This window comes from Oryx dammah, unplaced genomic scaffold (genome assembly GCF_014754425.2).
Source record: "Oryx dammah isolate SB20612 unplaced genomic scaffold, SCBI_Odam_1.1 HiC_scaffold_13, whole genome shotgun sequence".
Lineage (NCBI taxonomy): Eukaryota > Metazoa > Chordata > Mammalia > Artiodactyla > Bovidae > Oryx > Oryx dammah.
The window spans coordinates 26,459,059-26,474,423 of record NW_024070197.1 but is presented as its reverse complement, the minus strand read 5'-3'; the positions used below and the strand labels follow the sequence as shown (position 1 = coordinate 26,474,423).

The window sequence follows — 15,365 nt, the reverse complement described above, 5'->3', positions numbered from 1 at the left end:
GGAAGGTAGTAGTAAAAAAAAAAAAAAAAAAAAAAAACAACTCTGAGGCTTTGCTGCCAAAGCTCCTATATCCTGGCAGCCATTGAGGTCAGAGGAGGAAGTGAGCAGCTGGACCCTCACTGGCACCATCAACTCTAGATCCCCCACTGGCTAGAATGCTAAGGTCTGGAAGCGTTGGCTTTTAAAGAGGACCAATACCTCATTCACCAGGTGTACAGACTAGGCAGGTCTCTGCTGGGAAGGCCTGTGTCTGAGGTTCTGTCTTTCCCTTTGTCTTCATTCCCTCTTTCTTTCCCTTCATCTGAGGCTCTTCAGTCTGTTGATTTTTTTACTGAAATGTGAAGGATTTCAGTCTCTTTGGGAGTCTAGGTTTTGGCAAACCTGTCCTTTCACTTGGAATAGTGAGCCTTTCAGAAAGCAACTCTACTCAGGTGAGCACTGCCAAGGCTGTGGGGATGAAAGTCTGAGAGAAGTGAGGTGCAGTACTTGAGTCTGAGAAGATACCTTTGCTTGCCAGCATGTGGAACTTGTTGGTTGCATTGATCTAACCTCAGGGTGGCCTTGAGGGATGAATTTGCATGAACAGTCCCGTTAAGAATTTAGCAAAACTTACATACCCCTTGGTTGCTCCAGGTGTTGTATTTGGCCATTTCACATCCATGACCCAAAGAAAGCAAGGAGTGTGGCGGATCCTTGTAATCCAGCTTCTTCCATTGAGAAAGTAAATATCAGCGGCCCCTCTTGAATGTCACAGTGGGGACCCGACCCACCTCTAAGACTCTGGCTTTTATAAGATGCGTCTTTGAGGCTTTCAGGCCCACTCACGTCACAGAAACTTGAAAGGCACTAAATCATAATCCTAAATAATGGTGAACTGAACAGGAGGTATTTACAAAGCCATGTCACCTTTCCTAGTAGTTCAAGGGCAATTAACTTGAGTCCAGGAATTTCTCTCTAGGGAGCCTGTGATTTCCTGAAATTATCTGCAATAGTCTGTTTGAAAGTATTTTTTCTAGGAGCCTGCCACTTTCATCAGATTTCCTAATGAGTTTATGATACCTAAAAGGTTAGTTATTCTGGATGTGAGCTTCTTGGGCCCAAGGACCTGGTCTTGCTCTGTCTCACAAGCAAGTGGCACAGGGACCTTATACAAAGTTTAGTGAATGATGGTCAAATGAATGGACAAGCAGAATCACTTGAGGCCCTTCCTTCTCATCAACTGAGTTGTTTTGGAATTGCTTAAGTGTGAAGATTTTGCTTCACGTGAAGAAGTAGAATGCTTCTGTTTCTATTGCCATATATGAAAATTGCTGAAACTTGAAGATGTCCAGCATCAGCGCAGAACTCCCCATTTCTCACTCTGTGTGAGACCTGTTTACCTGTTTGGAAGGTTCTATCCCTGCTCAGATGATACTTTGTTCCTGTGTTCCCATCAACTCTGCATACCTGACTTGGTTCAGAGAGGCAGGAAGAAGGCGTGTGCTATCCAGACCACCACCAATCAAGAAACTCAAATTCTGAGGAAGTCATGGCTCTAAGAGATTGAACTTTCTTACCTGAAAAACTTGGACTTTTAGTTAAAAGTCTGTTTTCATAGTCTTAAGTCCTGTTTATACATTAGTGTCAAGTATGGGAGAATGTTAATTTAACATACTCATTGTGTATGGGTGTAAGATTACTGGAAGAATCAATCTACATGGATGTCGATGTAGGATGAGTAGGTGTTTGGACCGATAGTGTGGTCTGGCCAAACCTTAATCTCTTTGTTTGGCATTTGAGTCTGTGGTTGGGGGTGCTGGGACAGAGTGTGTAATGGTGGCATCCAGTACTTGGGGGGTCTGCAGCTTGGACACGTTTGGTGGGGGAGGGTGGGGGCTGGTTATACTGTGGGCAGGTTTTTTCCCTTCACCTGCCAGTGTGCTCTGATGCTCCTCGTGAAAGGAAGGCCTTTACAGAACTGTGCTTGACACTGGTGAGTGACTGCCTTTCCCAGGGACCTCCAGCCTGGCTGGGGTGGTTTGAGCCTTCCATGCTGCATGGCAGCCATATCTGATTGGGAGACAAGGGGTGCTGAAGGAATTCTGCCCTTGGCCAACTTACATCATCTTCTGTGAGCACAGCTCCTCAGTGAGGCATTGGCAGGACTGTACTTTTGGCTGTTGACCAAAAAAGTGTGGAAACTTTGAGTGACATGGTTGAGAAGCTGGTAGGAGAAAGAGGAGTGGACGCAGACACAGGAATATTTAACGTCCAAGAGCTGACGTGGGGCCTGTCAGTGTCGCATAGCAAAGAGGCTTCCATTGCCATCTCTCTGTTCAGACACATGGGCAGACAGACCCCGTCACAATTTCTAGATCCTTAGGATTCCCTTTAGGAGTCTTTCTCTCAGTCTCCTGGGAACTTCTTGTCCATTAAGATTTTATATGCTGAATCTTTTTTGTTTGTTTGCTTTCAGGGAGAGATTGGGTACACTATAGATGAGAAGATGCAGGTAGATAAAAGTAATTACTTAAATATATACGGGGCAAGACTTGCAGGTTTGGAGGCCCAGATTAAGATGCAGAGGAGCATGTGAGGTTGATGATTATATTTCGGGGAGAGTTAATTGATGGAAGGTGAAGGCAGACAAAGAACCGCTGCTTACTGCCTTCTTGAATCCCAATCAGGAATTATGATTAAAGTCGTGGCGAGACAACAGAGGGCTGATGAATTGGTGTCTTTTTTTTTTTTTTTCCCTTTTTTGCCGTCATTCACACTTGATTGACTTCAACCTTTCAAGTGCAAAAGTCTCTCTTTTCCATTATTATTCATAGCCATCTGAGTTTTTCTAATTAAAGTGTATGAAAACAATTACTGATCCGTCGTACTGAGTCTGTTAGAGGGGATGTCTGCCTTACTGTAATGCGTATAAAGAGCCCACAGTTTTCTATAATGATGTGCAGCTGAGGTGTTAGATAATTTTATTCTTTTTTACTCTGTAGGGCTTTTTTTTATTTCTCATGATTCATTTTTCATAATTCCTAAAGATCCCAGGAAAGGACTGATCCTGCAGCTACAGCTGAGAAAGGTGGTGGTGGGGAGTCTTTTCTTCCTTTCCCTTTCTGCCCATCTTGCCCCCAACCTCGTGCTCCCCCTTGGTGGAGGGCTATAAATTAATCGGTGACCTTTCACTTCTTGGATTCCCGCTGGACTCCCCAACCACACTGGTCAGAAATGCTTTCTATTAAAAAGAAAATAGATGGAATGAGTTTGGCAATCTCTGCTCCATTCCTAACGATTCATCAACAGCTAGCCTTAACCAGCTGCCGGCAAGCTTTGTGTGAGGGTGCAATGTCTGTGCAAGAGGGGTTCTGTGTCACTCACGTGCACCTACCATGCACCAGCTGTTCATAAACACAGGGCCCCTCAGTGTCCTTCTCCACAGTGCCTGTTGCTTAATTTCTGCACCTTTGGGCATCTGGATTGTTGAGATTATCCTAATACCCTGAAACGTAAGGGGGAGTTACCTTTTTGGTATTTATGGTGACAGCTGTCTGAGTTTCCCCTTGAGGTGGAATCTACCACTGATGATTCTAGTGAATGCATCAGCAGCGATTTTGAACAAGGCCAGAATCCTCAAACCATTAAAAATTAATAGTAAAATTTATTTTAAATATTTAATTTTGCACAGTAATCTAGATGTTCCGGTCTTTGCAACAGCAAGAGAAGATACTATTTCAGTGGTCATGTTTGATGAGGAAACGATGTCTCCAGGTGGGCTGGGCACCACGTAAAAAGGCTAGTGGTGACTGTATGTTTCTGTTCCTGTTAGTTCAGGGTCAGTTTATGTCTCAGGCTGCATTCAAACGGGACAATTTCTGATTCATCTGGGAATATCCTCAACTACCTTGCTGTCCCGTAGCAGGCCAAGGGGCACTGCTTCTTTTTAAATGAAGAGGCTTTTAGCCTTATGTTGCATACTGAGGGCTTCTTATCACATTAATGGAAGGCAAATGATAATGTGTTTGGACAAGTTTCTGGCCAGATGGCAGGACAGCCTGGAGAAATAAACCCCTAAAATCTGACCTTAAATTGTAGCTCTCCGGACCCAGGTTGCTATATTGGGCAGCAATAGCCATGGCCAGGATGGGGCTGCCCTGTTGTAGGATGCAGGACACCCTCTGGGCTACCGCACAGGTGGAAGTTCCCTCTGATGCTGTGTACCTCAGGCAGAGACCCTGAGAGAAATCCTGACTGAAGTGAGTCATAAGAAATGCTCATCTGCACTTGATCTCAGTTTATAAAGGGTTACAAAATGTTGTTTCCTAGAAAATCTGCCAGTGTGTCTGCATGTCCTTAGCCTTCCCTTTGTTCTCCTCTCTTCTTACCCTTTCTCTCGCTCATTCCCCTCCTCTTCTTGCCTGAATACATTTTGAAAATAGTACTACAATGCTCCCTGCTTCAAGATTACAGTGTACTTTACTAGGTATGATTTAATTAGGGCCCTTATTATGTTTTCAGCAGCTTAAGGTGGGCCTTTCAACTTATCTACCTAATTGGTTGCACAAGAAGTTTCACAGCCCATGACAAAACATTGTCAGTGATCAAAGTCAAAATTCTGCATAAAGGAAAAATATTAATAATAAGATTATTCTTCAAGTGTGCACTGCTAATTATGTCCAGAATGCAACCGTAGAAACACTTTTGACTGATGTGAGCTTTGTCTAATAAACATGAATCTTCAGTGAGCTATGGAAAGTGACACCTCCAGCCTTAACAGTGGTGAAGGCTAATTTTGCTTATTAAATAATCTCTACACATTTTCCTATTTGGGTCTCTTTCCTCTCCTTTTGACTTGCCTCATGTCTCTGCCGCTTTCTCTTTAGGTGACCACCCCTGAGATGGTGATGCCCAGCAGCATGTTCCTCCCAGCGGCTGTTCCAGATCGAGACGGGAGCTCCAGTGTGGAGGAGGCAGGAAAGCAACCTGGTTAGTGTCATGACTCTTGACCTTGAGGAGAGAAACAGAATGTCCACAGGGCCAGAGTGCTGCAGATCCCTTACTGCACTCCTAAGCTGAATGTAACTTTTCAAGGGACGAGGGGCGCTGGGTGGGGATCTGTCAGCACTGGGTACTCGGGCTCTGAGTGGGGATCTGTTGCTCTTCATGTGGTTTGAAGTGAGAACAGCTCAGGTGAGAACCAGTGGGGTTCTGGTGGACACAGTTCCCCTTAGACTGTACAGTGAGGAAGTTAATGGCCAGAGATTCAGTCAGTACACTCATAACTTACCATCCTAAGCCATTACACATTCCCTCTCTGAGGACTTAAACATGAGGGACTTGTGGCGCACATGGGTGATCTCAGGGCACTGGATTAGGTATCTTTCTAGGCACTGTATCTGCACAGAACTCTTCTCTGAGACTTCTAAGACTGTCTCATAGGAGGCAGCAGAAAGGAGCATTTGGAAGGGACGCTGTTGTAGATATAGATGCTGGTGGTGCCCTGTGGTGAGTCCTCGCTGGGTGGGACCTCTGTTTATGAGCCTCTCCTCCATCACTGACATCCTGTCGGCAGCTAAGATTTAAGTTGGGAAGAGCTCTGCCCCACACGACTGCCCCACCTCCTCCCTTATGATGTCTCCATACTAGGCAGTGTACCACTGACCTGAAAAAAGGTCAGAGTATTTATGGGTATGATGATCTCATTGTAGAAAAAATTTTTAATGTATTATTTTCATAATGGGCCACTTGAACATTCATTGCTTATTGAATAGAGAGGACAGTCAGAAGTCACACTGTAACAGGAAATTTAATGCCTAAGAAATATATCCGAAATTTGTTACAATGGACAGCAGTCCTTACAAATGCCCCACATCTTAGCAGGGCACTAAATCACATATTCTACAGTTTAGATCCATGTAAAAAGGGTATCCTTTAATTTCTTGAGAAACTGAAATGAATATTGTTTAAAAGACAGATCTGTGTGAGAGGCCTACCAAGAGTTGAGACTTTCTGTATTTCCTTTTCTTCCTCTCTTCTTCCTGTGTGTCTGCAGGTTGGGTATTTCCCTCATCATCAGATTCTATGTTCATGAGGCCTTGCTAGGTAGGCAGCTCGAAGCCCTCTTTATCATTGGGCTTGATTTCTATTTTCTTTACAGAAACCTCAGAGGATCTGGGAAAGAACATCTTACCCTCTGCAAGCACAGAACACAGTGGAGATTTGAAACCTTCTCCTGTGGACTCGGGCTCTGTGAGAGAAGATTCAGGCTTCCTGTGCTGGAAGAAGGGGTGCAACCAGGTTTTCAAAACTTCCGCCACCCTCCAGACACACTTCAACGAGGTTCACGCCAAGAGGCCTCAGCTGCCAGTGTCGGATCGCCATGTATACAAGTACCGCTGCAACCAGTGCAGCCTGGCTTTCAAGACGGTGGAGAAGCTGCAGCTCCACTCTCAGTACCATGTGATCAGAGCTGCCACCATGTGCTGTCTTTGCCAGCGCAGTTTCCGAACTTTTCAGGCTCTGAAAAAACACCTCGAGACGAGCCACCTGGAGTTGAGTGAGGCCGACATCCAGCAGCTTTATGGTGGCCTTCTGGCCAATGGGGACCTCCTGGCAATGGGGGACCCCACCCTGGCCGAGGACCACACCATAATCGTGGAGGAAGACAAGGAGGAAGAGAGTGACTTGGAGGATAAACAGAGCCCGACGGGCAGCGACTCTGGGTCGGTACAAGAGGACTCGGGCTCAGAGCCAAAGAGAGCACTACCTTTCCGCAAAGGCCCCAACTTCACCATGGAAAAATTCCTGGACCCTTCTCGCCCTTACAAGTGCACCGTCTGCAAGGAATCTTTCACTCAAAAGAACATCCTGCTCGTGCACTACAATTCTGTCTCCCACCTACACAAGTTAAAGAGAGCCCTTCAAGAATCGGCCACCGGTCAGCCAGAACCCACCAGCAGCCCTGACAACAAACCTTTTAAGTGCAACACTTGCAACGTGGCCTACAGCCAGAGTTCCACCCTGGAGATCCATATGCGTTCTGTGCTGCATCAGACCAAGGCCCGGGCAGCCAAGCTGGAGGCGGCGAGCGGCAGCAGCAATGGCACCGGGGGCAGCAGCACAGCACCCTTGAGCTCCTCTACCCCGAGCCCTGTGAGCACCAGTGGCAGTAACACCTTTACCACCACCAACCCGAGCAGTGCTGGCATCGCTGCGAGCGCCAGCTTATTGAGTCAGGTGCCCACTGAAAGTGTAGGAATGCCACCCCTGGGGAACCCCATCAGTGCCAACATTGCGTCCCCTGCAGAGCCCAAGGAAGCCAACCGGAAGAAGCTGGCAGACATGATTGCATCCAGGCAGCAGCAGCAGCAGCAGCAGCAGCAGCAACAACAACAAGCACAGACACTGGCCCAGGCCCAGGCCCAAGTTCAAGCTCACCTGCAGCAGGAGCTGCAGCAGCAGGCAGCTCTGATCCAGTCCCAGCTGTTCAACCCCACCCTTCTGCCTCACTTCCCCATGACCACCGAGACCCTGCTCCAGCTGCAGCAACAGCAGCATCTCCTCTTCCCCTTCTACATCCCCAGTGCTGAATTCCAGCTCAACCCGGAGGTGAGCTTGCCGGTGACCAGTGGGGCTCTAACGCTGACTGGGACGGGCCCAGGCCTGCTGGAAGACCTGAAGGCCCAGGTTCAGATCCCGCAGCAGGGCCATCAGCAGATGCTGCAGCAGCAGCAGCAGCAGCAGCAGCAGAGCCAGCTCCCTCTGCCCCAGAGTCACCCTGCCCTCCTACAGCCCGGCCAGCACACTGAAAAGAAAAACAAACTGGTCATCAAAGAGAAGGAGAAAGAAAGCCAGAGAGAGAGGGACGGTGCTGAGGGGGGAGAGATCAACTCGGGACCAAAGGAATCACTGCCCGATGCCTTGAAGGCCAAAGAGAAGAAAGAACTGGCCCCGGGGGTTAGTTCTGAGCCCTCCATGCTCCCTCCACGCATTGCCTCAGATGCCAGAGGGAATGCTACCAAGGCCTTGCTGGAGAACTTTGGCTTTGAGCTGGTCATCCAGTACAATGAGAACAAGCAGAAGGTGCAGAAGAAGAATGGGAAGACGGAGCAGGGCGAGAACCCAGAGAAGCTCGAGTGTGACTCCTGTGGCAAGCTGTTTTCTAACATCTTGATTTTAAAGAGTCATCAAGAGCACGTTCATCAAAATTACTTTCCATTTAAACAGCTAGAGAAATTTGCCAAACAGTACCGCGAGCACTACGACAAGCTGTACCCCCTGAGGCCTCAGACCCCCCAGCCCCCCCCCCCCCCCCCCCCCCCCCCCCCCCCCCCTCCACCCCCGCTGCCGGCAGCACCGCCCCAGCCGGCATCCACCCCGGCCATCCCCACATCGGCCCCACCCATCACTTCACCCACAATTGCCCCGGCCCAGCCTTCTGTGCCACTCACCCAGCTCTCCATGCCCATGGAGCTGCCCATCTTCTCGCCACTCATGATGCAGACGATGCCGCTGCAGACACTGCCGGCTCAACTGCCCCCTCAGCTTGGACCCGTGGAGCCTCTGCCCGCGGACCTGGCCCAGCTGTACCAGCATCAGCTCAATCCAAGTCTGCTCCAGCAGCAGAATAAGCGCCCTCGCACCAGGATCACAGATGACCAGCTCCGAGTCCTGCGGCAGTATTTTGACATTAACAACTCCCCCAGTGAAGAGCAGATCAAAGAGATGGCAGACAAGTCCGGGTTGCCCCAGAAAGTGATCAAGCACTGGTTCAGAAACACGCTCTTCAAAGAGCGGCAGCGGAACAAGGACTCCCCTTACAACTTCAGCAATCCTCCCATCACCAGCCTGGAGGAGCTCAAGATCGACTCTCGGCCCCCTTCACCAGAACCTCAGAAGCAGGAGTACTGGGGGAGCAAGAGGTCTTCGAGAACAAGGTTTACCGACTATCAGCTGAGGGTCCTGCAGGACTTCTTTGATGCCAATGCTTACCCAAAGGACGATGAATTTGAGCAACTCTCTAATTTACTGAACCTTCCAACCCGAGTCATAGTGGTCTGGTTTCAAAACGCCCGACAGAAGGCCAGGAAAAATTATGAGAATCAGGGAGAGGGCAAAGATGGAGAGCGGCGTGAGCTTACAAACGATAGGTATATTCGAACGAGCAACTTGAACTACCAGTGCAAGAAGTGCAGCCTGGTGTTCCAGCGCATCTTCGATCTCATCAAGCACCAGAAGAAGCTGTGTTACAAGGATGAGGACGAGGAAGGGCAGGACGACAGCCAGAATGAGGACTCCATGGATGCCATGGAAATCCTGACACCCACCAGTTCCTCTTGCAGCACCCCGATGCCCTCCCAGGCTTATAGCACCCCAGCACCTGCGGCCAATACAGCATCCTCTGCTTTCTTGCAGCTTCCATCAGAGGCTGATGAGCTGGCTACCTTCAGTGCAAAACCAGAGGTGAGTGATGAAAAACCAAAGCAGGCTGAACCTCCCAGTGCACAGCCGAACCAAACCCAAGAGAAGCAAGGACAACCAAAGGCAGAGCTGCAGCAGCAAGACCAGCCCGAGCAGAAGATGAGCACTGCCCAGCAGAAGCTCCCGCAGCTGACGTCCCCCACGCCGGTACCTACGCAGCCTCCTCCACAGGTGCCCCCCCCTCAGTGCCCCTTGCCCCAGTCGAGCCCCAGCCCCTCCCAGCTCTCCCACCTGCCCCTTAAACCCCTCCATACGTCAACTCCTCAGCCGCTGGCCAACCTACCTCCTCAGCTAATCCCCTACCAGTGTGACCAGTGCAAGTTGGCCTTCCCATCATTTGAGCACTGGCAGGAGCATCAGCAGCTTCACTTCCTGAGTGCACAGAACCAGTTCATCCACCCCCAGTTCTTGGACAGGTCACTGGATATGCCTTTCATGCTGTTTGACCCTAGTAACCCACTGCTGGCTAGCCAGCTGCTCTCTGGGGCCATACCTCAGATTCCCGCAAGCTCAGCCACTTCCCCTTCAACTCCCACCTCCACGATGAACACTCTGAAGAGGAAGCTGGAGGAAAAGGCCAGTGCAAGCCCTGGAGAAAATGACAGTGGGACGGGGGGAGAAGAACCTCAGAGAGACAAGCGTCTAAGGACAACTATCACGCCAGAACAGCTAGAAATTCTCTACCAAAAGTATCTCTTGGACTCCAATCCAACTCGAAAGATGTTGGATCACATCGCGCACGAGGTGGGCTTGAAGAAGCGTGTAGTCCAAGTCTGGTTTCAGAACACCCGGGCCCGGGAAAGGAAAGGACAGTTCCGGGCGGTGGGCCCAGCGCAGGCCCACAGGAGGTGCCCTTTCTGCAGAGCACTCTTCAAAGCCAAGACAGCCCTGGAGGCTCATATCCGGTCCCGTCATTGGCATGAAGCCAAGAGAGCTGGCTACAACCTAACTCTGTCTGCAATGCTCTTAGACTGTGATGGGGGACTGCAGATGAAGGGAGATATTTTTGATGGAACTAGCTTTTCCCACCTACCCCCAAGTAGTAGTGATGGCCAAGGTGTTCCCCTCTCACCTGTGAGCAAAACCATGGAGCTGTCTCCCAGGACTCTTCTGAGCCCTTCTTCCATCAAGGTGGAAGGCATAGAAGATTTTGAAAGCCCCTCCATGTCCTCAGTTAATCTAAACTTTGACCAGACTAAGCTGGACAACGATGACTGTTCCTCAGTCAATACAGCGATCACAGATACCACTACTGGAGACGAGGGCAATGCAGATAACGATAGTGCGACGGGAATAGCAACTGAAACCAAATCCTCTTCTGCGCCCAGTGAAGGGCTGACCAAAGCGGCCATGATGGCAATGTCCGAGTATGAAGATCGGTTGTCATCTGGCCTGGTCAGCCCAGCTCCCAGCTTTTACAGCAAGGAATATGACAATGAAGGTACCGTGGACTACAGTGAAACCTCAAGCCTTGCAGACCCCTGCTCTCCAAGCCCTGGTGTGAGTGGGTCAGCAGGCAAATCTGGAGACAGTGGGGATCGGCCCGGGCAGAAACGTTTTCGCACTCAAATGACCAATCTGCAGCTGAAGGTCCTCAAGTCATGCTTCAATGACTACCGGACACCCACCATGCTGGAGTGTGAAGTCCTGGGCAATGACATTGGACTGCCAAAGAGAGTTGTTCAGGTCTGGTTCCAGAATGCCCGGGCAAAAGAAAAGAAGTCCAAGTTAAGCATGGCCAAGCATTTTGGTATAAACCAAACGAGTTACGAGGGACCCAAAACAGAGTGCACTTTGTGTGGCATCAAGTACAGCGCTCGGCTGTCTGTACGTGACCATATCTTTTCCCAACAGCATATCTCCAAAGTTAAAGACACCATTGGAAGCCAGCTGGACAAGGAGAAAGAGTACTTTGACCCAGCCACTGTACGTCAGCTGATGGCTCAACAAGAGCTGGACCGGATTAAAAAGGCCAATGAGGTCCTTGGACTGGCAGCTCAGCAGCAAGGGATGTTCGACAACGCCCCTTTGCAGGCTCTCAACCTTCCTACGGCATACCCGGCGCTCCAGGGCATTCCTCCTGTGTTGCTCCCCGGCCTCAACAGCCCTTCCCTGCCAGGCTTCACTCCATCCAACACAGGTGGGTTTTGCTCTCGGTGATTCTCCCAGTAGTAAGGAGGCACCACACAAAACCTGAGTGCTGGGCAGGTGGGAGGCTCCACATTCCTAGTTCTCTAACTGCAACAGAATTTCAGGTCCCTTCCACTGAGTCTCCCGAGAGCTGTGATGTACATGACCCTCCACTTCCCAGTTCAAGAATGGGGACCCTGGAGTTGGAACGATCTTCTGAAACCATAGTTCTGCCTGGTGTTCAGCACAGACCAGGGTGTATGCTGTGGGCATGAACTGGAGGGTTCATGAACTGGGTGTACTAGATCCTGGGGCGTTTTTGAGACAGCAGTTTCCATTATGGACCCTTCCATTCCAAGACTTTTGTGGAAATGCAGATCCCATCTAGAAATCTATTGAAAATATAAAACATTTGAACATCCTAGCTAATTCTGGGTTGTGCCCTCTGGAAACAGGTTCAAAAGAATTTAAATAAACTCTTTGCTGTCCCCTGAGGTCCCGCCTCCTGTTTCAGAGACCTGTTCTGGCAGGAGAGATGCTACCAGGAAGTAGCTCTCACAAGCTGGAGCCTTACTCCTGGGGTTCCCTTTGATTCAGAAACACAGTGGTGTGTTAGTTTGGGGTTTTGGCTGCACCATGTGGCATGTGGGATCTTAGTTCCCTGTCTAGGGATTGAAACCACACACCCTGCAGTGGAAGTATGGAGTCTTAACCACTGGACCGCCCTCTAGTTTCTAATTAGACTACCTCTATACTGGAATGCACTGACCAGGAACTTGTATTGGGCAATATGGTTCTGAATTATGATGTGTTTTATAGCCGTCTAAACCGAAAATGTTTATTTTTAGGGGTGTTCAATCACCTCTTCATTTCCTTCTGCCCATTTCCCTTTCTAATGCAGAGTCACACACTTGGTACTCATTTTTCTACCTCATAGGGAGTTCCACAGTTCTTCCTGTGTGCCTCTCTTGTTCCTCCTCCTCCTCGTTCCTCACCCATCTTCTCTGGATCCAGCTGTCTTTCCTAAATTGGACCCTCACCTCTAGGATCCTGTGAGGCTTAGCACGAGTTAGTAAGTCCCCCACAGCCTGTATTGACCAGTGCACATTCGCTAAAGCAGAGCCCCTCAGTGTGCCTCCTTACCTTCGAAACGTCCCAGTTCCCAGGGGCTCTAGTGATTCAGCTGCTTCCCAGAGCGGCTCTGCTTTCTGGTTGAATTAAATCCAAGTTTTATAACTTTGGCAGTGGTTTTACAGGACATGAAGCTACCTCATTCCTAATCCCACTTTCTTATCCTAAGAGAAGAAAGCATTCAGATATAGAAGTCGCTGCTTACCTGTGTTGACAAGTAGTATCACAGAATGATGATAAGAGTCAGCTAGATAGAGTCGCCAGAAAACAGGCGACGGGAAGTGGCTGAGTACTGAACTACTCCCGCAACCTGGGACCTTGGCAGAGGGGCTTGGGAATGCCCAACATTTCATAGTAATGAGAAAGAATTAGAATGTCTGATCTGTTCCCCTTGTTTTACAGATGAGAAAACTGAGGCCCAGAGAGGTCAAGACCATTCAGCAAGCTAGGGCAGGAGCCAGAGCTCCTGTGCAGGCCTCCAGGCTCCCAGTGCTATGTACCGTACTCCTCCCACAGCACCCAGTATGAGCCAGTCAGCCCACGGGTATATGCTTAGTGCTCCTCAGGTTCTGATCACTTACGGTGGGCTCCAGGTAGGAAGATGTGCTCTTAATCATTCAAGGCAGCCAGGCATGCCCCAGTTACCACCACCGACTGAACCACCGCTCCCAGGAGTACTGCTTCTGGAATTAGGAAAGAAAGGAGTACGTCAGGCCCAATGGTAAGCTCTTCCTGTGACCTTCCATTTCCTCCCCACACCCATCTACTGTGGAAAGCCAAGTTTCCAAGCATCACACGGCAGACGTGTCAGCCACAGTCCACACCGCATCAGGAGATGCCTCAGCCACTCCAGGAGTGTACGACTCGTGTGGTTCTGATCTTATAGATGAGAAAACCAAAGCCGCAGGGTTACTGTGAGAATGTACTGAGCTGCTTTACTGAGTGAACACACCTAGTGCAGAGCCTGGTAAATAGCAGAGGTTCAGTACATGTTCCTTAAAATTGAATCTCTTTTGTCCTATCAGTTCTTCTCTGGGAGCCTGATGCCATAGGGATGGGGCAATCAGGAGGCATTTCTTCTCTGCCCTGCTGAGCCCCTGGCTCTGGCTGCAGCTCCAACCTAAAACCTAGAGCAAGCCTGTTGCCTCAAGGTAGACAGAGCCATGTCTGGAGTGTGGAATTCATTATCTGGTCTGTCCCTGCCTTGTTTGTGCTACCTTAACTAACAAACCTTTACTGGGTTTTTCTAGTGAGACACATCTTCTCCTCTGATTTTGGTCCCTTAACTGCATTCAGGAAACTGGATGACTTAATCTCAGCTGTCCCTTTCTGTCATTTTAGAAGTGCCAGTTAATGATGTCATGTGATGCTGAGGGAAGCATCCTTCTCGCTATCCCGAAGTTAATGCATGCTTTTTCTGGGATTGGCAACTGGAGGCAACCTTGTTCTCCACCGCTGAAATTTGAGGGTTTTTAATGCAGTGTGATAGCCCAGGGCACCCTATACCACTGGAGCCAGAAATCAACATTGTCTTCACCTGGGTCTGGCCTTTGGGAAATGTTTACTCTCATGAGGACAGTGCCTTATTTGGAACCCCCCACCCCAGCTTTCTTGCTGAAGGTGGTCCAGATGAAGAGGAGGGATGCCTCCTGTCTAGTGTCTGGGATGTGGTCAGTGCTGTCCTCCAGCACTTCGCTAGCCTACATGAACCAGCAGCAGCCTTCCATCACCCTGGAACAGAAGGGTCAAACCAGGAGATGGCGAAAGGTCAGGGAGGATGGCAATCTCTGGGCTCGATGGAGGCTTTACAGGAGTGGTGGGTTAGGCCTGAGTGGGACTGAGAATGCAGCTCTGCCCTATGTGGGCCTAGTGCCGTGGCCTGCCACCCCTAAGCAGTGGGGCCTAGGTTGTGATGTGTCAGGAACTGCTGGGGCCAGCACTCTTCTGTTTCTGGCATTGCTTTTCCCTCTTTCTGTGTCTGGTTTCCAAACCTTCCGGTCAACCAAGTAGGGGCAGGAGAAGAGAATGCTCATTTTTCCACTGGACTCCAGAGTCCTACTCCTAGATGGTCGTATTTTTCAACAGATTTGTTAAAGGAGGTCAGCTGAGTCAAAGCAGTGGCTCTGTTTACCTTGAGTGGATTGTTTCCATTTCTTCCCCTTCCTCCTCCTCCTCCTCTCTCTGCCTCCTAACACATCCATTCAGCGGCAGCAGTGGAGGTCACAGAGGCACATGTGTAGAGCCTGTTGTGTTTATTCATGTGGTCTTGGTGCCTGACTGGGTTTCTTGCTTTTGTTCTCTTCTCCATACTGTACATACTGTATTACTTCTACAGGGGTTTTGATGAATGCCATTGGTTCAAATGGGTCCCAGCTGGCAACAGCTAGTCTGAGGGCCTCCAGACTAATTGCCTTGGGCAGAGTGAATGGAAAGGCTTCTCTGGTGGCTCAGTCATAAAGAATCTGCCTGCAATGCAGGAGATGCGGGTTCGATCCCTGGGTCGGGAAGATCCCCTGGAAAAGGAAATGGGAACCCACTCCAGTATTCTGGCCTGGGAAATCCCATGAACAAAGGAACTTGGTGGGCTACAGTCCATGGGGTTCCAAAGAATTAGACACAACTTAGCGACTAAGCAATAGAGC

At 49.5% G+C, this 15,365-nt stretch overlaps 1 protein-coding gene and 2 long non-coding RNA genes across 4 annotated transcripts in view; 1 reads left to right on the top strand and 2 right to left on the bottom strand.

Moving 5' to 3' along the window:
- ZFHX3 (zinc finger homeobox 3) overlaps positions 1-15,365 on the top strand; it is a 242,341-nt gene that overhangs the window by 221,047 nt on the left and 5,929 nt on the right. Inside the window, exons 8-9 of the mRNA XM_040253212.1 lie at positions 4,866-4,968; positions 6,140-11,602. Of these exons, the coding sequence (XP_040109146.1) occupies positions 4,866-4,968; positions 6,140-11,602 (5,566 nt within the window). The remainder of the gene's footprint in view (positions 1-4,865; positions 4,969-6,139; positions 11,603-15,365) is intronic.
- Positions 5,770-8,519, bottom strand: LOC120872678. 2 transcript variants are annotated; one of them, XR_005723311.1, is made up of 2 exons: positions 8,433-8,519; positions 5,770-6,501 (listed from the first exon to the last, which is right to left on the bottom strand). It is a non-coding gene; the product is annotated as an uncharacterized LOC120872678 (long non-coding RNA). The 2 variants fall into 2 exon arrangements; XR_005723312.1 differs by having other exon boundaries at positions 5,770-6,257; positions 8,433-8,517.
- Positions 11,070-15,365, bottom strand: part of LOC120872677 — a 141,991-nt gene continuing 137,695 nt past the window's right edge. Inside the window, exons 4-5 of the long non-coding RNA XR_005723310.1 lie at positions 13,305-13,406; positions 11,070-11,150 (exon numbers count right to left, since the gene is read on the bottom strand). This is a non-coding gene — a long non-coding RNA (uncharacterized LOC120872677). The remainder of the gene's footprint in view (positions 11,151-13,304; positions 13,407-15,365) is intronic.